The following is a 17,138-nucleotide window of genomic DNA, read 5'->3' as shown; positions in this document are numbered from 1 at the left end:
CAACCAAGGCTTGAACACCAAGCTCCTTCTTCTTCCAAGTGAACAGAAACACTAAAAGTTAACCACCAAATCTCAAGAACACTCAAGAACAAGCTAGGATTATCTTTAGAGGGAAGAAGGTTGATGAGGGGAAAGGTCTTGAGTCCATAATGATACTTAAATAGGGGTCAAACCTTAAAAATTAGGGTTTGTAGTCTGAGCGAGTATGCCCAACGTAGTAGCCAACACTTATGTGTTTCTTTTAATTGCCAAGGAGGACCAACTTTGCAAACATTTTTCATAATAAGGATCAAAAAGAGAAATACCTTGAATCGGGTGTTACACCAACTCTAGGTGAGAAGTAAAGATTATAACTTTGAGATGGTTTTTATCTACCTTTACTAAAGATTCAGGGGATTCTATTTATAAGGTTATTTTTAGGGTTCTTATGATGTGACTGATGACAACCTGGAGAGTAGGTGACGACATAAGTTTTCCTTCCCTAAGTACTTGATTTTGACTGACAACTCTATTTTGGGCTCCGATCATTTAGTGATCGTATTATCGCTACATGAGAAACTTTCATTCCGCCCTATCATTATCAGTTGGTCCGTTCTTTCTCTTGAGTAGGTCCAATTATGAGAACCCTAATTCCCAAGTTTCCACTTATGCCTCTACCGGTCCTTTTGACGAAATTTCTCTCTGTCTCTTTTACCCTTCAAGATCCCCCAAAAAGCACCAAAGCCTTCCCTTTTTTCTTCTCTTCCCTTGAACCTTCTTTCTTTGAGTCTAAAGTTGTTGGGGATTGTAAACTAGGATTATGAGAACCTAATAATGGATTCTAAACTATATGGCTATGAAAATTTGGCTTTTTGACACTTAAGCCCTTATAAATTACAACACCAAGTGAGTTTTTGTAGAAGAAGATAAAGTTGTGGAGGATTAATGTAGGATTGGAACTAAAACGCAAACGGAGATGAAGTCGTAGATTACTGCGGATTATGTCATAGCATTCGACTTTTGCGATGAAGCTAGAGAGCAATACAAAGGTAATGGGCAGAAATAATCCATGGAGGGCACCCCATAGGGTTCAAAGTATGGATGAAGCTCATTCCCTCCTATTCTGTGTTTTTTTTTTTTTTTGTTATTTCTCAAGGCTTTTGTTTTTCCTTTTCTTCTCCCAATGTCCCTAGAAAATGTAGCGAATTATTTATGTGGAAATGGAATTAGTTTTTTCTCTATTTTCTTATTCCTAGAATTAAACAAACAAGAGAAATAAATTAAATTCTTTCTTCTGATTTTAATTTCATGTAGTAAACGTGCCCTTTGGGCCTTCTGTCATACACTGAGACAATTTATTACCAAATTGATTAAACAATAAAGGATATATGGATATTAGACAAGAACCAAATGGCATTTTGTCTAAGTTGATGGATCGGAACTGTTAAAGAAGTCCAGTATGAATCCAACCATTTTGCAACTGTTACTCAATCTTTATGACGAAAATTTTCACCCACGGGCTAAGATTACCTGTTATGTTTGTCACCAAAGTTATATTTTTTTTAATTTTATGTGGATTACATATAGGCTTAGGATCCAATGATAAATTAAATATTTGTGAGAAATACAAGAAACAATCACAACCCTGGATCAAATTCATCTAACGATCTTGATTTATACACGGAGTCAACGACTTTTTAACCACCCATAGCTATCCATGTGATATTAGCCATTCGTTTTTTTCATCAAAAGACACGTTGGTTTTTAATAAAATGTTGATATCGTTGTTTCCCTTATTAATGATAAACTCCTTTAAACATGGATTTCAGAGGAACTGAAGGAAATTGAATTTGATTGGATGACTAACTGATTAGTTCCTTGGGTCTACTATAAAGGTGTTTCACAAACGTTCCCTAAAACAAGATATTTGGCTATTCTCTATGTTTTCTTCTCCCCAAATTTACATATTCAACATATATCACACCACGAAAACACTTGACACTTAACACAGGACATATACATATCTTATTTCACGACAAACAAGTCCCCGAAAAATGAATCGAATGAAATCGAGCAACGGCATCGATGATAAGCGTTTCCCCCATCTAACTTCACTCCTCAAAAACTGAGGGTAAAATGGTCATTTTCTTTTCAATCTAACTTATATTGTTGTTTCGTTACACTGGTTCTCCAGATAAGATCTCGAGTTCAGCCCACCAAAGAGGCGAAAGTCTGGGCACTGCTTGCTCGGGTGAAATCCCGAGGCCTCCCTTTAGCTTCTGAACCACTTGTTTCATTGTTGGTCTGTTTCGAGGATCTTGTTGGATGCATTCTTCAATAACTTGATAAATGATGTCAACTTCTTCTTGCTTAAATGATTTTAACGTTGGATCAACCGTGTTGTCATCCAGATATTCCTGCTGCTGAGAGATAAATGGAACATAAAATGCGCTTGTAACCGACCTATTTTGTAAATAAAAAAAGAAAAAAAAAATGTTGGTGGAAAGGGTGTTACCGAAGGTAGAAGAGGTACTTTGATGCCAGAAATGATTTCGCGCATTAAGAGGCCAAAACAGTAGACATTTGTCTCCGTATCAATCAGTGGTGGCAGTTGAGAATGCTCGGATTCAGAATCTGCTGTTGATAATTTTGATTTTGACATCAAATCTCTCCAGAAACTCATCTCTGCAACCTGAGAGTTAAACAAGTAAATAAATAATGAAATGAAATGAAGTATAATATAACATGAAGTTGACTTACTTTGGGTGCATAATCTTCGGTCAAACGGATCATTGTGGAGTTGAGGTTTGAGTGGGGTATGGGAGGATTCAATTCGTGCATGTACTCAAGACAGTAAGCCGTTCCCATAATAATCCTCATCCTCGAACGCCAATCAAGATGCTCAAGCTCTTTAACTGTATATATATATATATATATATATATAACACCCAACAAACTTTATCTTCTTTCAGGATTTTAAAAAATCAAATCAAAAAAATAATAATAAACAACCAACAGTTGTCTCACCATGTAGATGCTCCGAGAGTGAGCCATTAGGAGCATACTCAAACACCATCATCCTAGCAAAAGGTTCATCCTCCTCACAATAACCAATAACATTAACAAAGTTTTTGTGATTCACTCGTGACAACGCATCAATCTATAAAAATTTCAAAACCAAACATATGTTATTGTTATGTTAGCTACACAAGTTAAATGTGGATCGATTTAATTTGGGTATTATTGGTTTGTTCAGTGATAGATTACGAACTTGCAAATAAGCAAACCTTCTTACGGAAGCCTAATTCGGCACGCTTTGACCAATCTTTGAGACTCGTCATACTGGTTGATGCAACACAAATCTCGACTCCACTTGATAATGTTCCTTTGTATAGAGTGTAACCTTCTGTTGTCTCGATAATGTTGCTGAAATCCTCGCATGCTGTTTCTAGCTCCATCCGGTTTAGCTTTGGAACACCTGATAACATAAGTAGTAAGTAAGTAGTACATTTGTATTTCCAATCAAGGTAAGGGTATATATGGTATGCATTAAGTGATTTTTGTTTCAAGAAATATAACCAGTAACAAAAGCTTTCTGCAACTGGCCACTGATACCACTTCTCCAAGGAGCTATTGTCTTCACTGCCCGACTTCGACACACGCACCAAAGAGTTATGCACATGATTACCACGAGGATTAGGCAAAATATTATGACCAAAATCTTCCACATATTTGAATTGGATTCACTTTCTTGATTTTGATTTTGATTTTCAGGAGTTGAGTCTTTAAAGGGGCCATGTGATGATGGTGGGGGATTATTATTATTATTAATATTAATAGGTGTAGGTGTAGCTTCTTTTTTTTCTTTTGGTACAGCAGGAAATGATCCGCTGCTTCTACTACTTGGGAGATTTATAATTTTTGGGGGACCAAATCCGTCAATTGGAGAAGGTGCAGCTGCTAGATTTGGAGATTGTTCTGCTAGTTTTCGGCGTACGATATTCCCATCATGTTCCTGTTTCACATCTTCTGTTTCTTCTTCTTCTTCTTCTGATTCAGCTCCTGATTTACACATGCAAACAAGATTATGTTTGTTTGTTATGCAGGACAGGATAAAACAGTTTTGTATGTTAAGAAATAAGTAGCAATTATGTAATAAAGTGGTAAGGCAGGGGCAGTTTGGTCATTCTCCTGATTAGGTCGGTTTACAGTAGTTTAAATAAGAGTATGGGCGTCTTACTTTTTTCAGTGTTAAGGCAATTGTGTGAGGAGCACTTTCCATGCATGATACTTGAGCAAAGAAAGAACAAAAGAAAATTAGTTAATAAAACAAATAAGAAAAACATTAAGTTCCAAAAAAATCGCAAGTTTTTCCTTACAATTGGAACAATTTGAGGTAACTATTAACTGTTTCTTTAATCCATATTAGAAGAGGATCAGCTTTCTTTAGAAGTTTAAAATCTCCCTGCCAGATGCTGTTCACAATAGTAATACAACACAATAAGTAGACATTCTCCTCCTTTCAGGATAATTAAAAAAAATGGAAATCAAGTAATGATAGGGTACATACTCATCACTCACTACACAAACTTTCAACACCAATCATTCAAATCATGAATGAAATGTTTGTAACACAATACTTTGAAGAAACATGCTTAGAAACTTTTATCCAGTGATTGTTGCTTGAAAGTTTGTGCACTTAATATTGAGTTCAAAAAGCAGCGAACTTTAGTTTATTTTTGCATTTTAACAACTTACTTTCATTTTTTCTTATTGAGGCATTGTACTTTAATAAATCTAACCATCTATACAAGTGCAAATGTTGATGCTATGGCTTTCAAAGTACAATGCTCTAATTGGAAAACTATGAAAATCAGATATGCTATAATAAACAAACCATTAAAATATTTTAAAAGTAGGCTGCTGCTGCTTGTTGCATTTAAGCCATGTACATGGTGATGATAATATGATTAATGAGTATGCCCAAAAGAATGTGGAACCTCTTACCAATGTCCAAATTTCCTATTTAGACATCCGATCCCATCTGCAACAAGGGATAAAAGATTTTCATCATATTGCATTTCATACAGAAAGTTGAGAGTCCTGAGCTCCATGGGAATGGATCCTTCAAGATTGTTGTTACACAGCAACCTAGACCACAAAACTTCCAACATTAAAACCAAAATTAACTAATATGATCAAAGGGGATAACAAACACTAATAATTCTAGTTTTATAAATAAAGAATTTCATGTTTCTGCAAAAAGCTCTGGCCCACATAAATGGCAATAAAAGTGCATGAGATAGATTTGGTGTGTAGAAGTTTGACAGTTAAAAGTCAAATGATAAGATGTGAGGGAGTTAGTTATTTTACTTACAACCGTTTTAATGAATGCATTCTTCCTAGCTCTGAGGGAATAAATCCACTGAAGTTATTATCCCTCAAGTCTAGTATCTCCAGCATTGTGAGCTCACCAAGCTCTTTGGGAATAGCTCCTGAGAACTGATTCTGTGAGAGGACACTAGTAAAACACAAATGCATGAGCACCAGAGGGAGAATATTAACAAAAAATAATCTTAAAACTTATTAATATTATTATTGACTCTTGATAAATTCAATTCTCTCACATTTGTGTGCTCTCTAGTGATTCTAAGGTGCTAATTAAGCTGTAAGTCTTTCTTTTTAGCTTAATGCAAAAAGAACGGCTTAATTGAGAAAGGGTTCTAACTTTTTACAAATTTGACCTCGGTGTCCAAGTAATGTTACTTATTTACCCATTATAAATGTTAGACAAACCAATGGCATCAATTTATTTCTTTTTGCAAAAGAGTATTTCAGATCTTTGTAAAAAGCTATGAATTAATGGAAAAAGTATCAACTCCTTCACTTTCGCTATCGAGTTGTTCTTTCTGCATTAACTCAAAAAGAAACAACTACATGTAACTTAATGGATTAAGTCTGTCTTGTCCCCATTATTTCAAAAAGGAACATCTGCTAAACATTGATGAACCACATCCTTATTTACATCTATCGTACCACTAAACCATGGATACAAGAAGCCAAAGATGATTATACCAAGTGGGGTTATAACCAAAAACTACATAATCACTCAAACATACAATAGATTTATAATAGGACATAACTGAAGAAAAAACAACAAACCTACCAAACTAGCAAAGAAAACAGAATAACACTTACAGATGTCTCAAATGAGTAAGGTTCCCAATCTCAGGTGCCAATACACCTTCCAAAGATAGCCCGTTGAGATCCCTTCAACAAAAAAAAGACAAAACACATCACAGTTCATATTCGTTCTAGATATATAAGCAACATTGTAGGGATAAAATTTAGTCCTATACATTTGTTTGCATAGTGAAAAGCAGAGAGCAATGGACTTACAAGACTTGAACATTACCATCAACACAAAGAACATTAGACCATGAGCATGGGTCAAGGTCACTGGGATTCCAACTTGTGAATGCGCCATATGGATCATAAGACACTCCTGCCCGAAAATCCAACAAGGCCACACCTATATTCCAATTACAAACAACCTAGAAATATTTAAAAACCAAATATATATATATATATATATATATATATATATATATATATGTACACATATTAAAAAGGTCCCACAACCAACATAGGGGAGGTGAATCCCAATGTCCCAAGAGTAAGGAAGGTGATGTTCATGCTTGAATCTAAGGGGACGTTTGGAATATGAGGGAATTAAAGTCTATCATGCATTTGGTTGGCAGCAAATGGAATGGAATTCATGAGCTAGAAGAGGAAAAGCAGATGGAGAGGGGAGAGCAATTTACTAGTGAAATTATATGGTTAAAAGGTTATTTGAGTGATTTTAACAAGGAGGAAATGCTGGGAATTATATTCCATGGGTTTTAGGATGGAATGTCGGAATCCATTGATCAAGAAGAAGAAAAACTGATATTTAGTATTTACTTCTGAAATTATATGGTTAAAAGGGCATAACAAGGAGGAAATTTTGGGAATTGTAATCATTGGGTTTTAGAATGGAATGTCCGAATCAATTGATCAAGGACTTTGTGAATTCCAATAGAATTCAAGTCTTTACACAATTGCAACAACATGAAGGATTGGAATGGAATTGAATTCTGATTCTAATTCTGGCCAAATCCCATGGGATCCGGTAAACCAAACGCCCCCAAAGACCTCATTATGGATTCTCATCTCCTTACTGCTAGGGCAAGCATGTGGGGACTATTAACAAGTCAAGCTACTTTTTTGTGGAATATTACAAACTTACCCTCTGGATTCAGTGAAGAACAGCTGTGAAGAAGAATCAGAAGCATGAAACAAGCTAAACAGAGTTTATATGTTGTCCATCTACACCCCATTGCGGTGGTGGAGGCAGCGGTGGTTTCTGCCAACAGCCAGGACTCTACAAATTGCTAAAAAAAATTCCCAGCTTTAATGGTGACAAAGCCTCCTTTAATATAACTGATCACTCAACCAAAACCAACAACAATCTTTCTTTTTCGGGGTTTTGATGATAAAAGAATGTAGAAACAATTAAAAAATGGTAATCTATACCCCTAAGAAAACCCTATTTTACAAATACAACAACAACACATACCCCTCTTCAACTTAATGATCAAATCGGGGTCCCTCATTTTATGGGTTTCTAATCTTTTTAGCCATAATACCTCCTTTGTGGCATTACTAGACAAGAATGTGCAAAAACTTGCAATCTTGAAGGTATTCAAGTGGAACCTGAAAAATGAAAGATTTTAGAGAGATGTCAAAAACCCAACAAGAATTTTTGTATTTCACACAAAAAAGAACCAGAAAAGAATAAAATGGCAATGGTTAAGAATACCCTCAACAGCAAGCAATAAAAAGCGAAAGGGTATTGATCAAGGATGGAATATAACCAAAAGATAGTGAGACAATATAAAGAACAAAAGGGAATCAATTTTATCAAAAAAAAAATATATCTATTTCTTTTTGTTGATGTTTTTTTTCCTGTGTGATGAAAGAATCTAAACAATTCTTTTCAAGAGAAGGTGGGTAAAAATTTAATGAAGGAATTTAAAGATGAAGACAGTGATGATGAATAAACTGGACCTTGCAAGAAAATTATGAATCAAATGGACAGTAATTACAAAACATAAATTGGAATTAGAAAAAGGAAAAGTAAAAAGATATCTAAGATTCTTGAATGCCCCTTTCAGGATGATCTCAAAAGAACCTCTCTTCAACCATCTTTTCTGAAAGAGGAGGGAAAGAATCTTGCTCTCTCTTTCTCTCTCTCCCTGTTGTTCCTCTCTCTAAAAATTAAAGAAACTCTCTCTCTCTACCCCTTCAACAGGCAGGATCGCCACCCCCACAAACACCAAACGACATTCTCTCTCTTGTTTTGTTTTCCTGTTCTTTTACTAAGATTTTCTTGTATTTTTGTTATAAAAGTGGTTTTGTCATTCTGATTTCAACAGGAACTATGGATGGTCCTACTCACATCTTTCTTAATCTCCTATGACATCTTTGCCCTTTGCCACAACTTATAGTTAGCACCCAATAAACAGAAATAACAGACTCTTCTTGTAGTAGACAAAGAATAATGGGTAAACAGATGATTTTAATTTTAACCTGGAAGCTATGTGTTTACCTTTGAACGTCACCTTGTTGTGGCTTCTATGACTTGTATGTGAAAAAGAAGGTATCTTTGAGATGATAAGTTAACTTTTTAACCCTTCCAATAGCTGCAACAAACAACAAACAACTTTGCCAATTAGTAAAGAAAAGGCAAAGCTACCATCTTAGAATCTACTTTTACAAAACTTGTTTCATGTTTCCTTTTCTTCAGGCATAACCCACTTTTCCATCTAAATTAAACCAACATACAAATTTATTTGGTAACTATTTACATGATTCATGAGACGATATATTCAACTGACCTTGAGGGATTGAAGATGACAGGTGTTTAACTCTGTCTCACTATAAAGAAGCAATTGCCTTAAAAGCCAACTGCCATCCGATAATGTATCTGTTAATATTTTTGTTTGGCAAAAAGGACTAATCAATGCGTCTAGTACCTGAAACCATGGAGTTGGGATCCAACTTTTATTTTTTTTAATGCTAATAACATTATGCCCAAAATGCAAAAGAAAAAAAAAATGATAAAGAGTAGGGAACAGAAAGTACTAGAAATCTATGTACACACGAGCTTTCTCCAACTTCCTGATAAGAACACGACACTTCATACTGGTCCTGTCAACAACAATTGAGGTGTCAAAAGGATACCATTTTTATACTCTCAACATATATTTCGATTAGAATACTAAAGAAAGAAAGATAATGTTCGAGTGGATGATGTAAGTAATGTATGGTCAACATGACAACTTCTAAGGATTGCAAAATGTGTCAATGATCAGGAGCGTATATTATTATATACACGTAAATCAAATGCTTCGCAGACAGTGCATAAATTTATTTTGAAACTTTTATTTAGTTAAAGTACTTCAAGAGCTATTTTCATGAAGTTGAATACTGTAAGTAAATTATTAAATTGTTGGGATGTAAAGCTATTAAGAGCTCTTAAAAGAAAGTAAATGTTGGGATCTTAATTAGTAAAACTTTATTTGTAAGGGGTGTAGTTCAAAATCAAATTAAGGTAAAGTCAAAGGATTTAAGGGAGAAGTATATAAGGGTTTAGTTGCAGAAAAACCTAGCATTTTTATCTTTTTTTTCCTGGTGCATGTTTTTTTAGAGAGGATTCAAGAAAGAAGAAACTTGAAAGCAAAATTCTGGAAGATTTTCGTTCATGCAAGTTTGGTTTCAAATTTAGCAACATGTAAGGGCAAATCGGTTAAGGAGGTTAAGCTACTGCAGTATCTAACGCCATGACAGAAGCTTTTTGCAGTATTCTTTTAGGTAATTTTATTTCCTGGGTATGATTGACTGGTTAAGCTGTCACTTTTCTTATATAAGCTACATCTAGAAGACGATATATAGAGTATATAATGAAAAAGAGCCTTCAAATATCTGAAAACCTTCATTTCTTAAGCAAATTTTAATTAACAAACAGTGTTTAGCATAATTACAGTTAATTAGATGTAATGTACCTTCAGCCTTTGAAGGTAAATATTGAGTTCACCATTACAACTAAGAAACAAAAATGTTTTGTTTTTTGAATCCAAGTGCTATAACAATTTGAGATAAACCTCAGAAGAAGCGTGGAAACTGGACCACCATTCACTCCACTTTCCATCCTTCCAGACAAGACTTGGAACCACATTCCAGGATCATTGCCCCTACAATAACTGCAAGCAGAAGGTAGAAGCAAAAGGTCAATGGCTGCAGTAGCCAAAAGACCTGTTGAATGACAATTTGGTCACTCACCATATGTATGTGTGAAAACAAAAATATGCATATAGGAATCAGAAATTACCCCAAGCAATTGAAACAATCAACCTAACAAGGGGAACAAAATCAGAACCCATACATTCTTCTAACCTTTTTAACACCATATCAACACAAAGAATTACCTAGAGAATTTCCACAATAAATACCAAGAATCGGAGAAGATATTTAAAATCGACGACGTTGTGGGTGCCGGGTGGAGGGACCAGAATCGGCGACGTTGGTGGTGGAGGTGGCCGGAATCGACGAAGTTGGTGGTGGAGGAGTCCGGTTGAAATTTGGTTAAGAGAATGAGATGAAGAAGGTCTCCGATTTGGGAGGGAGAAGTAAGAGCGTCGATCTGGGAGGGAGAGGGTTTATGTTTTCGTGAAATATTTTGGGGGGAATTAATTAATTGGGAGGGGAAGTATTAGCAACGACAGATCGAGCCACGAGAAATTCCGTCGTGTTCCCTCGCTAATAGCGAGGGCTTAGCATGGGATATGTTCTGTTGTTGCTGATTCGGTAGCAGATCTGTTGATCAAAATGTCTACAATTTAGGTAATCGATATGCTTTTAAAATCCGTCAAAACTTGCCTCATAGATCATATATCCGTCGCTAATTACTATTTTCCGTCGCTACTTCCGTCTTTGAAACCCATGTTTCTAATAGTGGCATGACATTATTATAAGTAATAGCGATATTAACTTAAGTAATTATAATTTGAATTAACATTAAACAGTTATTAATTAAAAAAAAAAAAACTTTTTTGAAAAAATGATAACATTTCCTTAATAGGTCATTTCAAACAACTTATAAATATTTTTTCTCGCTGAAAAATGCATTTCGATCCGGATTTTCTTATATAAAGTTAATATTTCGAAAAAAAAGAAAATTCACGAATTTCAAAGACAAATATGAAATCCGATAAATAATTTTGGAATTTCGATAAAATAGTTTTTTTACTAAAATTTGACAAAAAATAAATAAACGTGGCAAATGGAGAATATATACGATAGAAATGTTTAGGGATGAGCATCGGAACCGGCCTAGAAACCGAACTTGGTAGAAAATAGGAACCGAAACGGATCGTCGGTTCTACGGGTCCGGTTCTTGTCGGGTCTTCAATGTTGGAACCATCCTCAAGAAATAGCAACATATTTTGAGAAATATTCCGGTTACGATTTCAGTTTTTGTCGGTTCTACCGGCTCTAGTTCCTACCAATTCACGGTTTCAAAAATCCACAAGAATATCGTCACGATCCCGGCCCAATCGGTTCTATCCGGTTCCGGTTCCGACCGGTTCCCCGGTCAAATGCTCATCCCTAGAAAGGTTTATATCATTTGATTCAAAAATGATGATATTATATACTTCAAAATAGATATTTTGGGGATGGATGAATAAAGTTTAAGAAAAAAACATTATGCAAACTAGAAAAAGATTCACATTAAATATTTTTGATCCGTCTAAAATATCAATAATAAGTCTGTAATGATTCATTTAGAACAAGATGGACATTTTTGTAAAACACGGAAAAAATAATTATTTTTATTAAAAAACTTTAATTAATGACCAAAAAATGTAATTGTGATATTAAAACTAGTGTTGTACATTTAAATATTTATCTTTATAAAACTTATAATAAAGCTCATCAAAATAAATGTTTCAATATAGACTATCATCTTTGTATCATATTCATTTTGAAACATCACTCAATAATTTTTAAACTTATATCTTACTAGCTGATAGGCAGGGCCGGTGCTGAAAAATAAAATATTATTAAAGGCCCAGGACGAACAAGAAAAAAAAGGGCTTTTATCTTTATTATAACTTTGTATTTTTAAATAAAAATATATAATGAAAAAAAAATTAGATCATGTGCAGCTGCCCACTTCCCCCCCCCCCCCCCTAAGCCCCCCATGGTGATAGGCTTGTGTGAACAAGATTTCAATGATATTTACATTCACAACAATTATACAACATACACGCACATACCAATATAATTAAAATCAAAACATTATTAAGCATATTAATATGAATAGTATGCAATATAGTATGTAATATGATCATTACAAAGCTCTGAACATTATAATAAAGATTGTCCATAACCTCTCAACTTTCATCCCATTAATCGCATTCACTAAAGAGTTTTTAAACTTATATCTTATTAGGTAATAGGCATGTGTGAACACGGTCTCGATAATATTGATCTTCTGAATAGTTCTACCACATAAACATTCATAAAATTATAACTAAAATCAATAAATTACTAAGCATACTAATATGATAACCAGTGCAGTATATATAAATTTTGAAGTGGTTCATTCTAGACAGCATTTGCACGTTGTGTTTGATAAGTTGTCTTATTCACCAATGATTACCACATTTATTCCCACTTTGTGCGTTACTCTAGACTAGACGACATAAAGTTGTTTGTAGATCAACATAGTCTTTAAAATAATAACAATGCTCTTGAAAGTAATTGACCTTGGCTTTTGTTGATTGTCATTGGCAAACACACCGTTGCAAATTTTTTGCAAATAAATTTAAATGGCATTCGTTTTTCAAATGGAGTTAAAAGAATCATTGTCATTAACATTCAAGACCCAACATTATTTCCATAAATGATTTCTACTTAAATCACATGTGTTGTTAGGATGATTACATGAATGTGTGTTCAACTATATGTCATTAGACACCAATAAAAATTGCACAACATTACCAGAGCACCTACTTTCAACTTTAGTTTATGATTCGTTATTTGTGACAATTCGACAGAGTTTAGGAGATTAGATGAATACAACATTTCAGTTAACGAATTGTTTTATTCTAAATTGCATAATTTGTCTAAACTTGAATATGTTTGTGAATAATAGGCATCTGAATAAGAATAATAGCTTAATGATAAACAATGATCGTTGTACACATGATATAAACATCTAATATATTCAATTTCAAATTATCATTTCATAATTTCATTTCTTATTGCATAACTCCAATCCTACCATTAGACTTACATCCATGGTGATTATCAACTCATCACTATTTATTCCTTTTTAAAATTTACAAACACTTGTATTTCAACATCCATTACTTTCATTTGATTAGATTAAAACATTTTTGTAAATTACTTGTCTTATAAATTCATGTCATTCCATTCCAATGGTAGATCATCATTAGAATCATCAACTAAAGTCATAATGAAATCATCTAAGAAGCAAATCATAAACATATAATTCCTTTCTCTCTAATCTCGTTGTAGCATAGACACATACAATAATATTGTTTGTTTTAGGCAGTCGCACAAGATCTGAATGGATCACCCATCTTGAAATTGTTCTTGTCAGGATACACTTCACCGCAATGTTCTTATAGGACTTGTGCATTACTTTAATACTCCCTTATTAATCTTCCATGCCTTCCACAGATGAGTGGTCGCCACCATGCTTATATCAGTCTTCTCAAAATCAGAATTAATAAGCATACAATTATATGTGTCGGCCTCCGTATTGACTTTTACAATACAAGCAAACCAAGTATTCAAGATTTATGGTCAATAATATTTATCACCTTAACCATGGGATTGTTAGCCACTGCCACAATCTTCACCGCACTTTTCTCTTCCTTTCAAACTACCACCTTCATGTGTTCCTTTGCCATCAAATTAGTAACATTCACATCATTAATAACATACTTGTTTCTTATCTGCCCTTTTCTCTGTATTCAAATCATACGCACCAATTGGGGTTTGAAGATTACTTGTCTTTCACCTATTTTTCTCTATTATTCTTAAGAAGGAAAACACCTTCTCCCTCAATAAACAAAAAAAAAATAGAACGAGGTTCCCTAACAATTCCTTATTTTTTTGTAATTCTTGTTTCCTTATAACTTCACCAGACGTAGCAATATCCTTCACATTAGCTTTTATCTATCTCGACTTTATCAAAACTCATAATTATATTAGGATTCACATTCGGCCTTTTCTCAACCGCTAGATTGCAATCCCATTAGGATGGAGAAAAGACATTCACATTCCTCGGATCTTTCCCCTTACAAACCCTACCTCGGTTCCATATCCATCAAGCTATCGTTGAAAATCTTTAACAAGATTCATTCACCTTCCTTTGTAACAAAATCGACTCTAGGGTTTATTGGTCTAACACTTAATTAAATGCATTTTGGGTCAAATGAATCCATTTATATACATATAAAGTTATACGTTTTTGAAACAAGTAATTCAAGAACAATAACCATACAACACTGTTTTGGAGCAGAGATGTCTATGTTGGACATTCGTTTAAATTAAAAATATGCTTGGCAGACACCGTTGAAGAAGTACAAGCTCACAGCAATCTATGGAGAGCCATTACTCTAAAACCAATCACAAACTATATCATATCATGACTAGGCCTGTCAATGGAGCGGGTTTTGACCCTGATCCGATCCAAACCCTTAACAATTATGTGGGTTTGGAGCATGGTTTTTGATCCGTTTACCCGTTAATGACCCGTACCCGCTAACACTTTTATTAAAAGGGTATGGTATGGATCATCACCGATCCGCTCCGTTTATAACCCGCCCCATATAAATTTTGGAAATATAAATTTATATTTTATATTGCCTAAAGTTTACATTAAATTCCAATCAGAAATCCAAAGAGAAGAGACCAAAGGCTAAATTGTTTTTACATATGACTCGAAGACTCAACTTCTAGACCTTCAGTCTTCTTCCAAGAGTCATGATTTTATTTCGTTTATATTTCATCATGTAATCACCAATTTCATTTATAAATCAATAAAGTCGCTTATCAACCGAAAAAAAGTTTGTAATTGCTATTCTCTATCAATGCCATCGACGATCAAAAACCAATTGAAAGTAACTAAAATAATGATTTTAATTCCAATAGAAAGTCCTCAAGTACATAATGTGTTTTCTAAATCAAAACTTAGTTTTATTTAATAAATGTGATTTATGATTTAAGTAAAATGTGTTTGATTATTCAAAAAACTTACAGGTTACGGGACGGTTTTGGATATCTGCTGATTCGGTGGATAAGGATATGCGTTTAATTATTTAAAACCCTGCGGGTTACGGAGCGGGTTTGGATCGGATTTTGAAATTTGTTAAAAGGGTTTGGATCAAGGTCGATTCGCTCGCTCCAAACCCGCGCCATTGCCAGGTCTAATCATGACTAATATGAATGAACGCATGAAAAAAAAAACAACCAGAAACATATAGTGTTCACCAACAAGAACACAATTCACACAAAATCAAATACGAACATATTATACCATTGACATCAACTTTAATCAGTTGTAGAGAATTTACAATCCAAGATAGAAACTTCAAATTCAACTTGTCCAGTTGCAACAAAAACAACTAAAAATAAAAGACGAAGAACAATTAAGCACGCTAACAACAGAATCTAAGCACGCTCACCACGGATACGCCTAGCCAACTGGATGTCCTTGGGCATGATTGTAACCCTTTTAGCGTGAATGGCACACAAGTTGGTATCCTCAAAGAGACCAACCAGGTAAGCCTCTGCTGCCTCCTGAAGGGCCAACACAGCGTGGCTCTGGAACCTCAAGTCAGTCTGTAACAAAACAACCATTGATAGTTAGATATTGTAGACAAATAGTGGCTGAAATTGAGATGCATGAACGCAGTAAACACACCTTGAAATCTTGGGCGATTTCACGAACAAGCCTCTGGAATGGCAATTTGCGGATCAGCAGCTCAGTACTTTTCTGGTACTTACGAATCTCACTGCAAGTTCAAATAGAGATCGTAAGCAAAACTTAGGCATGATCGATCGTAGAGGAGGACTAATATAAAATACTTAATCGAACTATAGTGTGAAATTATGTTAATCCTATTGAAAAGATAATGAAGAATTAGTTGATTTCCGAACAATAGTTTGAGAAAAAGTATAAGGCTCACCGCAGAGCAACAGTTCCGGGACGGTAACGATGGGGCTTCTTCACTCCTCCGGTTGTCGGAGCTGATTTCCTGGCAGCCTGTGCGAATGTCACAGAGATTAATAATCCACTAGCAAGTGAATAAAAATACCGAACTAATACGAAATCGAAACGGAAATCGACAAATTCCTCGCCAATTTAGACAAAGAATTAAACGCCGCATACCTTGGTAGCAAGTTGCTTCCTGGGAGCCTTTCCTCCGGTGGACTTACGAGCAGTCTGCTTTGTACGAGCCATTGCGATTCAAATTACAAGAACAAACTGAAAATCGACAAAAAGAAATCAAGATTTAGAGCGAGAAAACAACAATCTGAAACAGTTAATTGTGGTGTTTGATGGGCAGGAAGAAAGATTTTACCGAAATAGGAGAGCTGCTTGATTTGGGAATAGGGTTTTGGATTTGAGAAAAAAGCTCGGTTAGTTATGGATACGTGGGTATATATATACACGGTAAAACGTGGATTTAGTGAGAGAAATCGGGGATCCGTCTACTTATCTCCGGTTGGTCCATATTATGATGGACGATTTTGATTGGTTACAAAAAATTGACTCGGATCGTGTTATTGTGTTTGTTTGACTCGGTTTATTTGTGTTTCTTTTGTGTGTAGTGGATCCCCGAGTTGAACTCGGCCAACTCTTTTCTCGACTTAACCCAACTCTGTCGTTCATAGCCTCTGGCTCCTTTTTTTTTTTTTTTTACATATTTTCTAAAACTTTATAATTAACTGTATTTTTTTAATGTCTAGTTGAATAGTAACTTTTTTTTAACAGCTAATTGTTGAATAGTAAGGGC

At 34.7% G+C, this 17,138-nt stretch overlaps 2 protein-coding genes across 13 annotated transcripts; both read right to left on the bottom strand.

Annotated features, from left to right (window-relative positions):
• Nucleotides 1-1,814: 1,814 nt before the first annotated feature.
• Nucleotides 1,815-11,077, bottom strand: LOC111915736 (protein MALE DISCOVERER 2). 12 transcript variants are annotated; one of them, XM_023911384.3, is made up of 20 exons: nt 10,509-11,075; nt 10,363-10,434; nt 10,185-10,283; nt 9,166-9,231; nt 8,919-9,056; nt 8,630-8,723; nt 7,598-7,734; nt 7,268-7,412; nt 6,379-6,511; nt 6,178-6,249; nt 5,357-5,500; nt 4,987-5,130; nt 4,359-4,454; nt 4,220-4,269; nt 3,559-4,041; nt 3,267-3,457; nt 3,007-3,139; nt 2,740-2,894; nt 2,495-2,671; nt 1,815-2,402 (listed from the first exon to the last, which is right to left on the bottom strand). In XM_023911384.3, the coding sequence occupies exons 8-20, from the start codon at nt 7,356-7,358 to the stop codon at nt 2,157-2,159; spliced, it is 2,115 nt and encodes a 704-aa protein (XP_023767152.1). In that variant the 5' UTR covers nt 7,359-7,412; nt 7,598-7,734; nt 8,630-8,723; nt 8,919-9,056; nt 9,166-9,231; nt 10,185-10,283; nt 10,363-10,434; nt 10,509-11,075; the 3' UTR covers nt 1,815-2,156. The 12 variants fall into 12 exon arrangements, with proteins under 12 accessions (XP_023767152.1, XP_023767153.1, XP_023767154.1 ...); XM_023911385.3 differs by having other exon boundaries at nt 7,668-7,734; XM_023911386.2 differs by having other exon boundaries at nt 1,815-2,399; nt 7,268-7,734; nt 10,509-11,077.
• A 4,546-nt stretch (nt 11,078-15,623) lies between these two features.
• Nucleotides 15,624-16,850, bottom strand: LOC111915735 (histone H3.3). The gene is made up of 5 exons (XM_023911377.3): nt 16,704-16,850; nt 16,511-16,606; nt 16,308-16,384; nt 16,043-16,133; nt 15,624-15,960 (listed from the first exon to the last, which is right to left on the bottom strand). Exons 2-5 carry the CDS (start codon nt 16,580-16,582, stop codon nt 15,790-15,792), a joined length of 411 nt encoding a protein of 136 aa, XP_023767145.1. The 5' UTR covers nt 16,583-16,606; nt 16,704-16,850; the 3' UTR covers nt 15,624-15,789.
• Between the last annotated feature and the right edge of the window lie 288 nt (nt 16,851-17,138).

Source organism: Lactuca sativa, chromosome 1, assembly GCF_002870075.4.
Source record: "Lactuca sativa cultivar Salinas chromosome 1, Lsat_Salinas_v11, whole genome shotgun sequence".
NCBI classification, from domain to species: Eukaryota; Viridiplantae; Streptophyta; class Magnoliopsida; order Asterales; family Asteraceae; genus Lactuca; species Lactuca sativa.
This window is presented reverse-complemented; position numbering and strand designations above follow the sequence as displayed.